We start from the raw sequence: 16866 nt of genomic DNA, 5'->3' as shown, positions 1-16866 counted from the left end.
AGTTGTTCATGTTGAAGGAATTGTTCACACGCTGTGGCAGCCATATTGCTTTATGCGAAAATTTACAAAATGTATTTTCTTTGCAACAGCTTATGTTAAAGCTATGAAATTTGCTGTATAACCATATATTGTGACCTAGAGTTACATCTGTTCGTGTTGAAAGTATTAATCATATCCTGTGGCAGCCATCTTGAAAAACGCAAACATTTCGAAAATATGTTTTTTTACCAACTGCATGTGTTAGAACTGTAAAAACATGCTTTAAAGCTTTATATTGTGACTTAGCTGCTTGTATGCCATTGCAAAGGCGATGCGCTTGGCCATCTCTATTGCTGCTTGCAGCTATATTATTATTTGTTATTGCTTGTATTATTAAAATTATTTTTCCGCCGTTTTTTTCAAATGCTTATAATAACAGCAGCATAACTCAAAAACTCATGAAACTTGGCACAGTGCTAGAGATCTATGCTGTGCATAATCCTGTGCAATATAAATCTCATAGGTCATGTGATCTAGCAGCCATATTGTTTTTTGTGACAAATTTTGACAAACGCTTGAAAATCTTCTTCTCTGGAACCGCTTATGTTACAGTTGTGAAACTTGCTGTGTGTACTGCTGTACTGACCTACAATAAAGTTTGTTCAAGAGAAGTGATTTGGTCACATGATCTAGCTGCCATTTTGAAATGTGCGAAAATCTTTAAACATCTTCTTCTCTGAAACCGCTAAGTGCAATAAAGCGCAATTTTGCACATGTGCTCTTTGAGAGGTCATCTACCAAGATTGTTAAAACTGCAAATTTTCCATAATCAACATGGCTGCTATGAGCGATTCGCCTTTTTATCGCTGTTTAATTGCGTATATTTGCAATTTATGCATTATATTTACACTATTTAACTATATTACAGTGCAGCAGACACATGATTACACATAGTCATGACCCCTAAAGGCAATATTGCAGGTAAAATTCGCACTGCGCAGTCGCCTTCGTGAAACAAAACATTTGCACATTTTCATGAAACTTCCGCAAATTGTAGAGGTCTATAGTGAGCATTAGTATGTGCAATTTGAAAGCCATACATTGCATAGCTTGGCGGCCATTTTGTTTCGAATGCGCTGTTTTTAAAAACTACAAAAATCTTCTTCTCCGAAATCGCTTATGGCACAGACTTGAAATTTTGTTTATAGAGTTATCTTATGACTAACATTCAGATTTGTTCAAGAGAAGTTGATAGGTCATGTGGTTTGGCAGCCATTTTGAATTGTTCAAAAATGCTTAACGATATTTTTAAATTAATAATAAAACAAAAACCGTTTTACCAAAATGCTTTATTTTTGCCATGCTTATTGACATCCATGGTGACAACTATTGTGCATAATATGGAGACTCTATATCATATATTCTGGCAGCCATTTTTTTTTTGCGAAAATTTCAAAAATCTATTTTCTCTGCAACCACTTATGTTAGAACTGTGAAACTTTATGTATAACCTTATATTGTGACATACAGTTACATCTGTTCATGTTGAAAGTATTGGTCACATGGTATGGCCGCCATCTTGAATAACGCAAAAACTTTGAAAATGTGTTTTCTTTCCAACCGCTTATGTTAAAGCTTTGAAATTTGCTGTATAACCATATAATGTGACCTAGAGTTACATCTGTTCATGCTTAAAGTATTGACCATATAGTGTGGCAGCCATCTTTAAAAACGCAATAATTTCAAAAATGTGTTTTCTTTCCAACTGTTTAACTTAGAACTGCAAAAACTTGCTTTATAGATATATATTGTGACTTAGCTGCTTGTATGCCATTGCATAGGCAATCCGCTTGGCCACCTCTATTGCTGCTTGCAGCTATATTTATTTTTGGTTTTGAAAAAAACACTTAAATAACATTCCAATCTAATTTTTCTTCTTTCTCTTTTTATCCTTTGAAACGTAACTGCATTTTTTTGAGAACATATTTCGATTCTATTCATGGTTGTGCATGTGTATTGAGCACTACATAGTAACAAACTGCAATGTATCGTGACACATGCATACTCGGCCTACCTAGATATTCTGTCATTGAAAGGAGAAAAAAATAATATATTTTACAACCTACATCCTTTAAAACGAAGTACTCATATTTAGGTGCATGTTCCACGACAAATTGCTTTACATTTAATTGGAATTATTATTTGAAAACAATATCAGAACAGATGGGCAAAATATTTAGTGTTTTGTGTAACTTGTTATATTTGTGCGGTTTATGATTGGGTGTCTAACTTTTTTTTTTTTTTTTTTTTTCTTCTTCTTTGATTCTATGATTAAATGTTGGTGGATTTCCCAGTAGTATGTCAAATTTTAAAAGTACATTTAATGGGAACCAATCAGAGTGTACATGGTCTATACAAGGTTTTTTTTTTTTTTTCCCTTCCTCTGAAGACTATGCTCATATTGTGGTACAGCATAGATGAACAGTAGCTATAATGAAAATTGGCATACCATAGTTATAGTGCAAGTTTGCTCTCCTGGTCTATTACAAATTACTCATCCTAATTAGATTTTTATTTAAAAGAAACTAGAACTAACAGAAATTTGGAAAAATATAAAATGCTTATTGCAAGGAAAAACAGTAAAAAGATGTCATTTCAAAAGTAATAAAAAAATGTCATAACATTTATTTGCACAATTTTTATAATTTTTTTTTTTTTTTAAACAAATCAAAAGCAGTTCAGGGATGCACCTATTGAAAACCCCAATGAAATCTATATTGCTGGTCTCCTTTGTCACCAGTTAAGAACACAAATGATTGTGCTCTGAGCTAAGTAACCACTGGGTAGAATATTGTAGACTCTGGTAAATTTCCCCATACTCAAGTATGGTAGACACACACTCCATCCTCTTGAAGATCAAGCACACTTTAGAGGTATTTTACAGCAAAAGTAGGAAAAATAATAATAATTTGCATTGTATAACTTTAAAAAAAAAAAAAAAAAAGACAGTCAATTCAAATTTATTATATTTAAAAAAAAAAAAAAAAAAAGATAAACCATTCCATTCCCCAGTTTTGCATAACCAACAGTTATATTAATATACGTTTTTACCTCTTACCTTGTATCTAAGCTTCTGCTGACTGCCCCTGATTACATGACTATATTGACTTGCAATCTAGCCCTTTAGTGCTTTCTTGTGCACAACTTCACGTGTGTGAGCACAATGTTATCTATATGGCCCACATGAACTAGCAGTCTCCTGTTGTGAAAAGCTAATTAAAAAAAAAAAAAAAAGCATTTAGAGGTTTAAATGTTATAAAGTATATTAATATAACAATGTTGGTTGTGCAAAGCTGGAGAATGGGTAGGAAAGGTGTTATCTAACTTTTTAACCAATAACAATTTTGGTGTTGACTGTCCCTTTTTAGCACTACTTGTCACTGATCCATATGTATTTCCCATTGCACATAACCATGGAATGCCAAACATGACCGACATTAGAAGCCTTGGCCACATTATGTGTATATTGATGGATAAAGAGTCTTTGTTCTGTTGTCTTTGTAAACCATGAATTTGTGTCTGGTTTTGCGCTAGTGTCAGACTAAATACGTCTTGAGTCCAGGCCTGTTATTTCTCTGATGCAGAAATTTAACCTTCATGTTGGTTTGTGCAGGTTTAGATAAAAAAGGAAGCTGCATACTGCCCCGAGTGGACAGCACAACCTGCCTATTCCCTGTAGAGGAGAAAGCAGTGGAATATTATTTTGCTTCAGATGCCAGGTGAGAAAATTCTAATGTTTTAGTGAAAACGACTGAATTGTCAGTGATAAAGCGGTTTAAACTGGTTTGGTGGCAACACTATGACCATAGAAGTTTAAAACTTCTTTCAAAAGGCCAAATGTGTACTCTCAAATTAACAGCTCTTTGTCTTAAAGGGACAAGAGACCAAATTTTATTTCATGATTCAGATAGAGCATACAACTTTCCATTTTACTTTTGTAATCAAATTTGCTTTGTTCTTTTTTGTATCCTTTGTTGAAAAGCAGATCAACACTAATGGGAGCTTACTTATCAGACGGATCTAAATTTGTGTCTGTTTCTAACCTTGTCTGTGGCTCTCTCAAAGTAAAGTGCGGTGTACCCCAGAGTTGCATTTTAGGGCCCCTCTTCATATTTATAAATGATCTTCCAATAGTTTGCAAAACCTCAAATGTACACATGTGGATGACAATATGATATATGCAAAAAAACAAACTTATCACAACTTGAGGCTGTGTTACGACAGGATTTTTTTAGCGGTTGAAAGATGGAACTGTAAAAATACTGTTTCTAAGCACTAACAAAACGGTAACCATATTTTTTTGGATGACATTTTTAAAAACTTAATAAAGACGCAGTGGTAAACATAATTACTTTATCAAACTGTAGGCTGGCTCCTGTCAACTCCTCCTATGGATAAGTATCTCAGTATTTGGCTTGATTTTTTTGGACCTCATATTCACAAAATATTGTCCAAACTGTACCCTAAAATTGGAGCCCTTTTTAGAAATAAATCTTGTCTAAATCTTGAGGTTAGGAAACGCACTGTACAACAACTTCTGATCCCGGCAATCCTTAAGGGGATGTTGTGTATATACGTCTGCGCCGCAGATCCATCTCAGTAAACTCAACTCTTTATAGCTCGTTATGCCAATTTGTCCTGCAATGTGACTACAAAACTCAATTGTGATATTAAAAGAACTAAACTCTCGCTTGACTCTAGACACTTTTTTTTTCACCTCTCTTGCCTTGTCTAAGCACTTTTATGAGGAGCCCCTGCGCTACCTGAGCAGTATGCTCACTCCCGCTATTAACTTCAGGTCAGGTCTACTCTCAAATACCAGTTACAATAAGTAATCTGGTCTGTGGGCGTTCTCATTCAGAGCTCCTCGACTGTGGAATAACCTCCCGGTAACCACCAAATCCTTCAGCAGCCTGAGATCCTTGAAAAGAAAGTTCTCTTAGAAACAAACATTTTGGTAAAGGCTGTAAATTATAAAAAAAGACCTACCTTGTGTCTGTGTATAGCTATGTAAAAATGTAACTATTTGTACAATACGTAATGTACTGCTGTAATATCCCAGGACATACTTGAAAACGTGAAATCTCAATGTATTTTTCCTGATAACACATTTTATAATTTTATAATTGGTGGCTGCATATAAATTCCTCTCCATTGATTCACTTGATTCTAGCTCACAGTAGTACATCACTGCGCCTTTAACAAAGGATACAGAGAGAATGAAGCAGATTTGAAAATAGAAGTAAATTGGAAAGTTGTTTAAAATTGTATCTATCTGAATCATGAAAGAGAAAAAAAATTGAATTATCTGACCGGCACAAGCTTTGCCCCACAGTCTTAAATGGGTGTGTTCTCCTTGTGTTAATATTACTCAGGGAAAAAAAATAAAATAGTGTGATTCTGCAAAAACATAGGACATGGTCAAAAGGAACTCCGGATTACTCACATTTATAGAAACTACCAAATCGCTCTAGTTTTATATTGCAGACCTGATTTAAAGGGACATAAAACAAGTTGGGATAGAGACAAAATAATATAATATTATATAATATAACTTCTGAATTGTAAAGCTTTAACTCCCCCCACACAATTCCTTTTATGGCTGTATCTATGTTTATTGTTTTGGTAAAATGCACAAATGAATAGAGATTATCGGCTGGAGCATGCCTAGAAGCTGAGAACTCAGTTGAAATACAATGCCTGTGTCTAAACACTGATAAGGGGTGGAGTTAGCTGCTCCAGGCAGTTTAGCTATGTAATTCATTTTGCTTCTTTTTGAAAATTATTTTAAAATACTTGCCAGCAATTTTTTAACAATTTTTTTTTTTTTAATGCAAATGTATTTTAAATTTGCCCTTTTAGGATATGCACAGATCTCAACCTGTTTTTATGGCACTTTAAGGCTATAGGGGAAAGCTCTACTCCACACAAATGCTTCAGTATCCAAACAATGTTTAAAACTATAAAATACAATGGTAATTAAAATCTCTAAAGGTCCGACCCAAACGTCACTATAGGGCTATAGTATAACAGGACTGTACAGAGTACATATGAGGCCTTTTAAAATAAGTTTTTTAATGTTATTGTCAGTGTTGCCCTATACTTTTTTCTTTTATCTTTGAGCAAATTATACACTACCATGGAGAACTTTGAAGTGACAGGATTTATATTGGGGTTGTACTGAGAACACATTTTATATCCCATTTGTTTCTACTTTATTTAGAACATTATTTAATTTTCTTTCTAATGACACGGTGAGTCCACGGATCATCATAATTACTATTGGAAATATCACTCCTGACCAGCAGGAGGAGGCAAAGAGCGCCACAACAAAGCTGTTAAATACCACTTCCTTACCCACAACCCCCAGTCATTCTCTTTGCTTATATCAGTTGCAAGGAGTGGTAAAGTTTAGGTGGCTGATTCTTCAATCAAGAGTTTTGTTGTTTTTAAACAGAGCAGGTTTGCTTTGTTTTCTTGGGGTGTAGGCGTAGTCCATGTAAGTCTCTTCAGTAGAGCAGTGGTGGCTTTTACGTATTTGGGAACTTGTGGGGTATAATCCCCACTGTGCTTCCCAATCAGTTTCTGCTGCCCTTATTTTAAAAGGTCTAGGTAGGTTTACTTGGTCTTTTTTGTTTTTCCACAGGTCCATGTGAGGAATGAAGCCTTTCAAACCTTGTGAGCTGCCTTGCTGCCGGGCAGACTGTGATGGAGGTAAGTGATCATTTTAATTTTTCTGATATAGAAGTTCAGAAAAGTTTTGGCACTTAGGGGGTTAATTGGAATGTAATCCTGCTTATGTGCAGGTTTTTTTTTTATCTGGCAGTAGTTGTTTTTTTTGGGGGGGGGGGCACTGTGAGAGGATAGCTCTGTTTAGGAGTGCTGTTAGCTCTCCTTTGTTTGGCTCTGTTTTTATATCTTTATTATTTTTTTTAAAAAAGATTTTGTTTTTTACAAGTTTTTGCGCGCTCGTCCTGTAGTTTTTCTGTAATACGGAAGTGAGTGGGCTGCAGTCAGTTTGTTTCCAGTGTGGGCGACTCTGGGGAGCGGGTGCCATTTTTCTTAGAGTCCGGATTGCCTTGGTTATTCTTCTGTCTGGGGAGGTCAGTTAAGAACCTCAGCAAGGTTTTGTAGAGGTGTGCTGCAGGGGTCCTGTTGTGGGTTTTTTTTTTTAATTGTGCCAGAGATGGACTAAGAGGACTTGCAAGCAGTTACTTGTACTTTATGTTTAGATGCAATGTGGAGCCTCCTATCCCTTTTTGCTCCGCTTGTATAGAGAGAACATTACATTACAGGGATAGGCTTTTTGATACAGAGCCTTAATTTTCTAAAGAGAATGTTGTTCAGCTTTCTCCCCAATCATCCCAATCTCAATCCTCTTCTCATGCAGTGCCCTGTGTTTAGTCTCTGGTTGGTTTTCCCTTTCAGGATATGGCTACTCTCATATCCTCTGCTGTATCTGAAGCTTTGTCTGCTTTTCCTGTATTGCAGGGGAAGCGCAAGAGGAAGTGTAAGGTTTCTGACTATGTTGGAGTTATGTCAAAGGTTTCTTCCAATAGGTCTGAGGAAGATACTACTTTAGCGTTTGAGGGTGACATTTCAGACTCTGATAGTGTAATTCCTTATGCTGATTCTGAGGTTGTTTCTTTCAGATTTAAGCTGGAGCACCTCCGTTTGTTTCTCAGGGAGGTTTTGGCTACTTTGGATGACTGATAAGAAGTTGGAGGCTTTGCTTAAAAGTATGTATGTTCACCAGGGGTTCCAATGGCAACCTGCTGTGTGTATTGCTACGGTTACCAGTGTGGCTGCATATTGGTTTGATGCATTGTCTGATTCTATTCAGCAGGATACTCCTTGAGGAGATTCAGGGTAGAATTAAGGCTTTAAGATTGGCTAATTCTTTTATTGCAGATGCTTCTTTAAAGGTTATCAAATTGGGAGCAAAGATATCTGGCTTTGCTGTTCTGGCGCTCAGGGCCAGAACATGGTTATAGTCCTGGTCTGTGGCTGTATCGTCTAAATCTAAGCTTTTGTCCATTCCTTACAAGGGTACAACCTTTTTGGGCCGGGTTTGACTGAGATCATTTCTGATATTACAGGAGGGAAGGGGCATTCTCTCTCTCTCTCTCTCTCTCTCTCTCAGGATAAGAGAAATAAACAGAAGGGTAGTCAGAGTAATTTTCGTTCCTTTCATAACTTCTCTGGTAAGTCTTCCTGTTTCTCCTCCAAGCAGGATCAGCCCAAGCCCTCTTGGAAGTCCAATCAGTCCTGGAGCAAGGGGAAGCAATCTAAGAAGCCTGTTGCTGACTCAGTCAGCATGAAGGGGCTGCCCCTGATCCGGGAATGGATCGCGTGGGGGGCAGGCTTTCTTTTTTCGTTCAAGATGTTCCAGATCCCTGGGCCGTAGATATTGTGTCCCAGGGATACAAACTAGAGTTCAAGACTTTTCCTCCCAGGGGCAGGTTTCTTCTTTACAGGTTATCTATAGACCAGATTAAAAAAAAAGGCATTCTTAAGTTGTGTTCAGGATCTTTCTGACATCGGAGTGATCGTTCCTGTTCCAGTTCAGGAGCAGGGGCTAGGTTTTTATTCCAATCTGTTTATCGTTCCCAAAAAGGAGGGAACTTTCAGACCCATCCTAGATCTCAAGTGTGTAAACAAGTTTCTCAGAGTTCCGTCTTTCAAGATGGAAACTATTCGGTCAATTCTTCCTTTTGGTTCAAGAGGGTCAATTCATGACTACAGTAGATCTGAAGGATGCGTATCTGCATATTCCCATCCACAAGGAACATCACAAGTTTGAGATTTGCTTTCCTAAACAAGAATTTTCAGTTTGTGACTCTTCCTCTTGGTATTGCGACAGCACCCAGGGTGTTCTCAAAGGTCCTGGGTGCGTTGCTGGCAGTGCTCAGATTGCAGGGGGTTGCAGTTGCACCTTATCTGGACGATATTCTAGTTCAGACTCCATCTTTTCAACTATCAAACTTCCACACAGAGTTTTCTTTTCTGCGCTCCCACGGTTAGAAGGTGAATTTAGGAAAAAGTTCCTTGAGAGTGGTATTCTTGGGAACCATTATAGATTCTCTAGAAATGAAGATTTTTCTGACAGAAGCAAGGAGATAAAAAAAAATTGTTCAATTCTTGCCTTGCTCTTCAGTGCTCTCCGCGGCTGTCAGTGGCTCAGTGTATGGAGGTTATTGGTCTGATGTTTTCCTTCATGGACATTTAGTTTGCTCGGTTCCATCTCAGGCCTCTGCAGTTATGCATGCTGAGACAGTGGAACGGGGATTATACACGTCTGTCCACGAGGATTGTTCTAGATCATGCTGCAAGAGATTCTCTTCCGTGGTAGTTGTCTCAAGATCTTCTCTCCCAGGGAACCTGTTTTCGCAGGTTTACCTGGGTCATTGTGACCACAGATGCCAGTCAGCTGGGTTGGGGAGCTGTCTGAGGTTCGCTGAATGCTCAGGGTCTGTGGACCCGGGAGGTATCGGTTCTTCCCATAAATATCCTAGAGCTGAGGGCAATCTTCAATGCTCTTCTGGCTTGGCCTCAGTTAGCTTCAACCCAGTTTATCAGGTTTCAGTCGGACAATATTACGTCAGTGACTTACATCAATTATCAGGGGGAGACTTGGAGTTCCCTGGCCACGATAGAGGTAGCCAAGATTATGCAGTGGGCGGAGGCTCACAACTGCTGTCTGTCTGCGATCCACATTCCAGGGGTGGACAATTGGGAAGCAGATTTTCTGAGCAGACAGACTTTTCATCCGGAGGAGTGGGGACTTCATCCGGAAGTGTTTTCCAGTTTGATTCTCAAATGGGGTCAACCGGCGTTGGATCTTATGGCGTCTCGTCAGAATGCCAAGCTCCTGGGGTACGGATCGAGATCAATGGATCCTCAGGCTGTTCTGATAGATGCTCTAGCAGTTCCTTGGAAGTTCAGTCTGGCATACGTGTTTCATCAATTTGCCCTTCTTCCTCGGGTCATTGCTCGGATCAGACAAGAGAGGGCGTCAGTGATTCTCATTGCACCGGCGTGGCCTTGCAGGATTTGGTATGCAGATCTGGTAGAGATGTCAACCTCCCCACCTTGGAGTCTTTCGTTAAGGAAGCATCTTCTTCAGGGGCCTTTCCTTTATCCAAATCTAGTTTCTCTGAAGTTGACTGCTTGGAGATTGAACGCTTGATTCTTTGTCTGTTATTGAGACTATAATTCAGGCGCATAAGCCTGTGACTAGAAAGATCTATTATAAGATATGGTGTAAATATCTGTTTTGGTGTGAATCCAAAGGCTACTCTTGGAGTAGAGTTAGGATTTTGTCTTTTCTCCAGGAGGGTCTGGAGAAGGGTTTATCTGCTAGTACCCTGAAGGGTCAAATTTCTGCTTTATCTGTTTTGTTGCACAAACGCGTCTGGCGGATGTGCCAGACGTTCAATCTTTTTGTCAGGCTTTGGTTAGAATCCGGCCTATGTTTAAATTTGTGACAACTCCTTGGAGTCTTAATTTTGTTCTCCAACAGGCTCCGTTTGAGTCTATGCATTCTTTGGATATTAAGTTGTTAACCTGGAAGGTTTTGTTTTTGGTTGCTATCTGTTCGGCTCGAAAAGTTTTGGAGCTTTTTGCTTTGCAGTGTGAGTCTCCATTCCTTATTTTTCATTCTGATAAGGTAGTACTACGCACTGCACTAGGTTTTCTACCCAAGGTTGTTCCTTCTATGTGTCCTAATCCTTCTCATAAGGGACGTTTGTTGCACAATCTGGATGTAGTTCGTGCATTGAAATATTTGCAGGCGACTAAAGTTTTTCGCCAGTCTTCTTCATTTGTTGCTTTTTCTGGGAATTGTAAGGGTCAGAAAGCTTTGTCTACTTCTTTCTTGTTGGTTGAGGAGTGTTATTCGCTTGGCATATGAGACTGCTGGTCAGCAGCCTCATGAGAAAATCACAGCTCATTCCACGAGGGCTGTTTCTTCTACTTGGGCTCTCAAAAATGGAGCTTTTATAGATCAGATTTGCAAGGCTGCCACTTAGTCATCTCTAAACACTATTTTTCAAAATTTTTACAAATTTTGATACTTTTGCTTCAGCTGAGGCTGCTTTTGGGAGAGAGGTTCTTCAAACAGTGGTGCCTTCTGTTTAGGCTGTTTTGTCCCTCCCTTATCATCCTGTGTCTTCTAGCTTGGGTTTGATTCCCAATAGTAATGATGATCTGATAAATTTTTGTTTCTTTCTTGACACGGTGAGTCCCCGGCCCACCCTGTTTTTCAGACAGTTTATTTTTCCATAAACCTCAGGCACTTCTGCACCTTATATTACTTCCTTTCTACTTTCCCTTTGGTCGAATGACTGGGGGTTGTGGGTAAGGTAGTGGTATTTAACAGCTTTGCTGTGGTGCTCTATGCCTCTTCCTACTGGTCAGAATTAATATTATCCATAGTTATTATGATGATCCGTGGACTCACCGTGTCAAGAAAGAGAAACAAATTTATCAGGTAAGCATACATTTCGTTTTTGTGAAAACATGTTTAACAAATATTACACAATGAAAAGCTAACACTGCTGTTCTACAGTGCTCAAGGCACGTGCACGCTCCTGAGCCTTCCTCGGTAAACTTTTCAATTAACTTTTTATAAAATGTACCTTTCTCTTGGTTAAAAAAAAACAAAAAAACACCTTCAGTGTATACCTATTGGCTCAGTAGTGTGCACATCTTGAATAAAAATTTTAGCTTTTGTAGCTAAATGTGAAGCAGTGTATTCCTATACCACTGGTCTTTCATACAGCATGCATTGAGTGCGGTAGACTTTAATTTTAAAGGGGCATTAAAATTCCAAAATTTTCAATTCAGATAAGGGGTAAATTGGAAACTTTTTTTTTTTTTTTTTTATTGCATGCTCTAATTTTATCTTGGTATCTGAAGAGCATACCTAGATAGGCATAGGAGCAGTAATGCACTACTGGAAATTAGCTGGTGGCTGCACATGTGTGCTTATGGTCAATGGCTTACCTAATTGTGTTCTGTTAACTCCTAGTAGTGCATTGCTGCTGATTCAACAAAGGATATCAAGAGAATGAAGCATTTCTACATTTGATATTTAGAAGTAAATTGGGGGTGAGGGGGATATTATTTTTTTTTTTTTACAATGAGATGTTGCCACTGAGGAAATTTTTTAAGTAAAATATCTATTTTTACATAGATGTTCATTTTTTGTTTTCTAGTTTACAGATATGCTGCACTTTAAAGTGATTTTCACATTTGGGTAACATGTCCCTTAAAGGGACAATAAATACTTTGAGATGGTAAAATAAATCAGTATATAGAAAAATAAATCTGCAATATACTTTAATGATTGAATTTGTCCCCCTTTCATGTAATTCCATTCTAAAATTGAGCATTTTTAGTTCCTGTTTAGAAATGGAAATGCTGAACAGTTATATTATATTCCACACAGCCATTGGCTGCACACTCTAGTGACTTATAACTGTCCCTAATTGGCCATAGCAGAGACAGTAACCTTAAAACAATGAGAGCTGCCATGTTGTAACTATTTCCACTAAAACTTTACTCTTATTTTGTCAATATCTAAACAACTAATAAAACTTTAAAAATACGTCTACATGTTGTTCTCAGACTAATCTTTTCTTTGAATGCATCATTCTATCTAGCGTTTATTTAGTGTTTTTAATGTCACTTTAATAATATAATACAATGGACTGGCTATTCTTGCTGTAAGCATAGAACAAATCTATTTTCTTTGGAAATATTTTATAATGGTTAATAAGCCAACCAGTTTTAATTGTTAAAAATGGGATTAGAAATATTGTGCACTATTAAAGGAATAGTCTGTTCAAAATTAAACTTTCATGATTCAGAGTAGCAATTTTACGCAGCTTTCTAATTTACTCCTATTCTTTCTTCGTTCTCTTGCTATCTTTATTTGAATGTAAGCTTAGAAGCCGGCCCTTTTTTGTTTTAGCACCTGGGTAACACTTGCTGATTGGTGGCTACATTTAGACACCAATCAGAAAGTGCTACCCAGGTGCTGACCCAAAAATGGGCCGGCTCCTATGCTTGCATTGCTTTTTCAATTAAAGATGCCAAGAGAACAAAGAAAAATGGATAATAGGAGTAAATTAGAAAGTTGCTTAAAATTGCTTGCTCTATCTGAATTAATGTTTCATTTTGACTAGACTATTCCTTTGGATGGATGAGACGAGGACAGTTTTAGAAGTGTACACAAACTGATACTGTAAATTTTTGTAGTATTTTTCAACTTTTTTCTTATACAAGAGTTAGAGGTGCCCATTAAAGGAACATGAAACCCAAAAACTTTCTTTCATGATTCAGAGAGAATACAATTTTTAAACCACTTTCTAATTTACTTCTATTATCCAGTTTGTTTAATTCTCTTTGTATCATTTGTTGAAGGAGCAGCAATGCACTACTGGTTTCTAACTGAACACATGAGCCAATGGCAATCAGTGTATGTGTGTGTGTATATATAGCCACCAATCAGCAGCAAGAACCTAGGTACTTTGCTGCTCCTGAGCTTGCCTAGATAATTCGTTCAGCAAAGGATAACAAGAAAAGGAAGCAAATTAAATAGTAAATTGGAAAGTTGTTTAAAATTGCATCATCTATCCAAATCATGAAAGAAAAATGTTGGGTTTCATGAATATTTTTTGGACATGGTTTTACAGGGCTAGACAGATTTTTGGTTCAGTAAGAACTTTTAGTAAACTGTTTACCTTTTGCATTATAGTGCCGTCATAGAGCACACTAACAGAGTAATCTTCCTTGAGGATGATGATGTAGCTGCAGTTGTTGATGGACGTCTCTCCATCCACCGAATCAAGCGAAGTGTTGGGGATCACCCAGCACGTGCCATTCAGACTCTGCAGATGGAGCTGCAGCAGATAATGAAAGGTGAGCTTAAAAGCCAGAAAAGCAGTCCCTTTCTGCTTGGTAATTGGTTGAGAAATTAGCAGAGATTTACACTTGTTATGGAACAGGACTTCTGAGACCAGGTATTGTTTTAGATTAGTGTCCTACAAATGAATAGTAGGTGGATGAAGAGACAGGAAAGCTTCCGAACAGAGACCTTGACTGTATGTTGTGTGCTTCTTTTCCTAGGTAACTTCAGTACTTTTATGCAAAAGGAAATCTTTGAACAGCCCGAATCCGTTGTCAATACCATGAGAGGACGTGTTAACTTTGATGATCACACAGGTAATGAATGTTTTTCCAAGAATTTCTAGTCCTTACTATTCACAGGGAACGTTTTGCTTTTAAACCTTTTTTTTTTTCTTCTTCCATGTGAACCACTGTCTTTAAGCGGAGAAGGAGTGGTTTAATATTTGTAATTAGTTATCTAAAACCACAATCCATTGTCTGAGGTCTAAGAGGAATATGTATTGATGCTTGTGGAGTGAAGTAGTCTAATTTACTCCTTTAAGGGACTTGAAACGCAAAAACACTTTCTTTCAGGATTGATGGAGAAAACTATTTTAAACAACGTTCCAGTTTTATTATTTAATTTACTTCCATCTCTTGTTATCCTTTGAGAGGTTTATCTAGGAAAGCTCAGGAACAGCAAATAACCTAGGTTCTTGCTGCTAATTGGTGGCTGCATATAAATACACTGATTGCCATTGGCTCACCCATGTTTTCAGTTAGAAACCATTACTGCTCATTCAGCAAAGCATACCAAGAGAATGAAGGAAATTGGATAATAGAAGTAAATTAGAAAGTCGTTTAAAATCGTATTCTCTATCTGAATCATGAAATAACATTTTTGGGTTTCATGTCCCTTTAAGTATTTACATTAATTACATCTCATGCCACCAAAGAATCCCTCCATAGACCAATAAGAAATTGCCACATTACTAGAGATTTAAAAAAAAAAAAAAAAATCCAGTTTTTTAATTATTGTAAAAAATCTTTCCCATCTGTGGGTGGAAGGGTTATGTTCTGTATCTAGCCATAAAAGGCCCAATTTAAATCAGTTCCTTAAAGGTAACTGAACATCAACATTTTACATGTAGACTGTTGATTTTTGATTGAGCTAACACACCACATTATGCCCCACTGTGCTCATTTATACTGAGTGCTGGTGATGATTGCTACATTCATAGGCCAAAACTTTTGTTACCAAATGGGGTATTTCTTTTTGTATTTTATTTGAGTTCCCAGCATGCTTGTTGGCATCATTTATGGATAAAAACAATTATATGGTGAATGATAACTTCAATTGGACAATAACAATAAACATTGACATATTCGTCTGTTTTTACAGTCAATCTTGGCGGTTTGAAGGATCACATTAAAGAAATACTAAGGTGTAGGCGGCTGATCCTTATTGCCTGTGGAACTAGTTACCATGCTGGAGTTGCTGTAAGTACTCTATGTATTTATACATTTTGTAAATATATCTTTATGAAAAGTATGTAATATATTCCCCAGTATTGCAGAAGTTTTAAACTTTAGGTGATGAGAAAACTTTTTCCTTTAAGAGGAATGCATGCTGGGAATGGCGGTTAAATTAAATTTAAACATGCACAAATATATAAAAAGACTGTTATAACAAAGACCGTAGTATAACCAAAAAGACATACCAAAAACATTTTTTACAGGTGTATACTTTATCCTTTTAGGCTGAGAAACTTAAGTAAAAAATGAAATCCCCCCCATGCCAAAATCATTGTCTTTGTATATTTTTTTTATTTTTTTTTTAAGGGGAAAGTTATATTTCAAATTGAGATGCTTCCATATGGAGGCTAGACAACCAACAGCCTTGCCTGTATGTAGAGAAAAATACAGCACCATTAAAGGACCCTCTGACAACAATATAGTTCATTTTTTTTTTTCTACAAATATTTAGTGTTGGCAGCTGTTAGTCTTTTGTGGGCTGTTTCCACCCTAAACTAATTATTTCAACTGAATGTTCTCAAAAAAATATTTTAATTTTTACATTCTATCCATACAACTTTTATTAAGTATTACAAAACCATTTAATTGAAACTTCTTTTATTAAATATCACTGGCAATATGATCTCAAATTCAATAATGTGTTATGGTGTGTGTTTTTTTTTTTTTTTTTGTATGTGCGTGGTACTTTCTGTAATAACCTCGGTTTAGATTAAACTTTCTTTATAATAAAATAATGCTCTAGAAAGGTATGTCTGTCTGTTTGGAATGTATATCTAGAACCCAATGTCTTTCTTTATCCCTCACCAGACTCGTCAGATTTTGGAAGAGCTGACCGAGCTGCCTGTTATGGTGGAACTCGCAAGCGACTTTCTGGACAGAAACACTCCAGTTTTCAGAGATGATGTCTGCTTCTATATCAGTCAGTCAGGTAAGTTAAACTTAACGTAATTATGTATAATTTCCTATCTAGTTCTTGATAAGAAGAAAGTTTGAAAGCAGATAATCGATTTCGCTTTCTCAATAGTATTAACTTTGATCAAGTTTAAGACTGTGGTATATAAAACAGTGATTTACATATCCATGATGAGGAATCCTAACTTTATCCTGTATACTTCGATAGTCCCAATCTAAAACCACTGCCTCACTGCTAATTTTCAAATACATTGTTTTGTTTGAGCCCTGTCTGTTCTAGAAAAGAACATACACACTTAACTGAGACAGAACAAAAGCTGGAAAAACTTCCATGCTTATTCATAAGGCCAGTGCCACTCGGGGTTCAGACTTTTTTTTTAGCTCACTATGCCTTTTACAGAGGAGAAATATCCTGTAGCATATCAGTCTGACCCTGCCAAAAGACAGTCCAGCCCTGAAATACCAGGTAATTCTCCTCTGAACAAA

The 16866-nt window shown here is 37.1% G+C and overlaps 1 protein-coding gene across 4 annotated transcripts in view; it reads left to right on the top strand.

Annotated features, from left to right (window-relative positions):
- The window catches only part of GFPT1 (glutamine--fructose-6-phosphate transaminase 1), a 93013-nt gene that overhangs the window by 60129 nt on the left and 16018 nt on the right, over positions 1-16866 (top strand). For all 4 annotated transcript variants that reach the window (XM_053718209.1, XM_053718210.1, XM_053718207.1 and 1 more), the window contains 5 exons: positions 3653-3758; positions 13802-13965; positions 14173-14268; positions 15335-15432; positions 16276-16396. In XM_053718209.1, coding sequence (XP_053574184.1) covers positions 3653-3758; positions 13802-13965; positions 14173-14268; positions 15335-15432; positions 16276-16396 — 585 coding nt within the window. The remainder of the gene's footprint in view (positions 1-3652; positions 3759-13801; positions 13966-14172; positions 14269-15334; positions 15433-16275; positions 16397-16866) is intronic.

The sequence above is a fragment of the Bombina bombina genome, chromosome 6 (genome assembly GCF_027579735.1).
Source record: "Bombina bombina isolate aBomBom1 chromosome 6, aBomBom1.pri, whole genome shotgun sequence".
Taxonomy (NCBI): domain Eukaryota; kingdom Metazoa; phylum Chordata; class Amphibia; order Anura; family Bombinatoridae; genus Bombina; species Bombina bombina.
The sequence above is the reverse complement of the archived record's forward strand: the minus strand, read 5'-3'. Positions and strand labels throughout refer to the sequence as shown.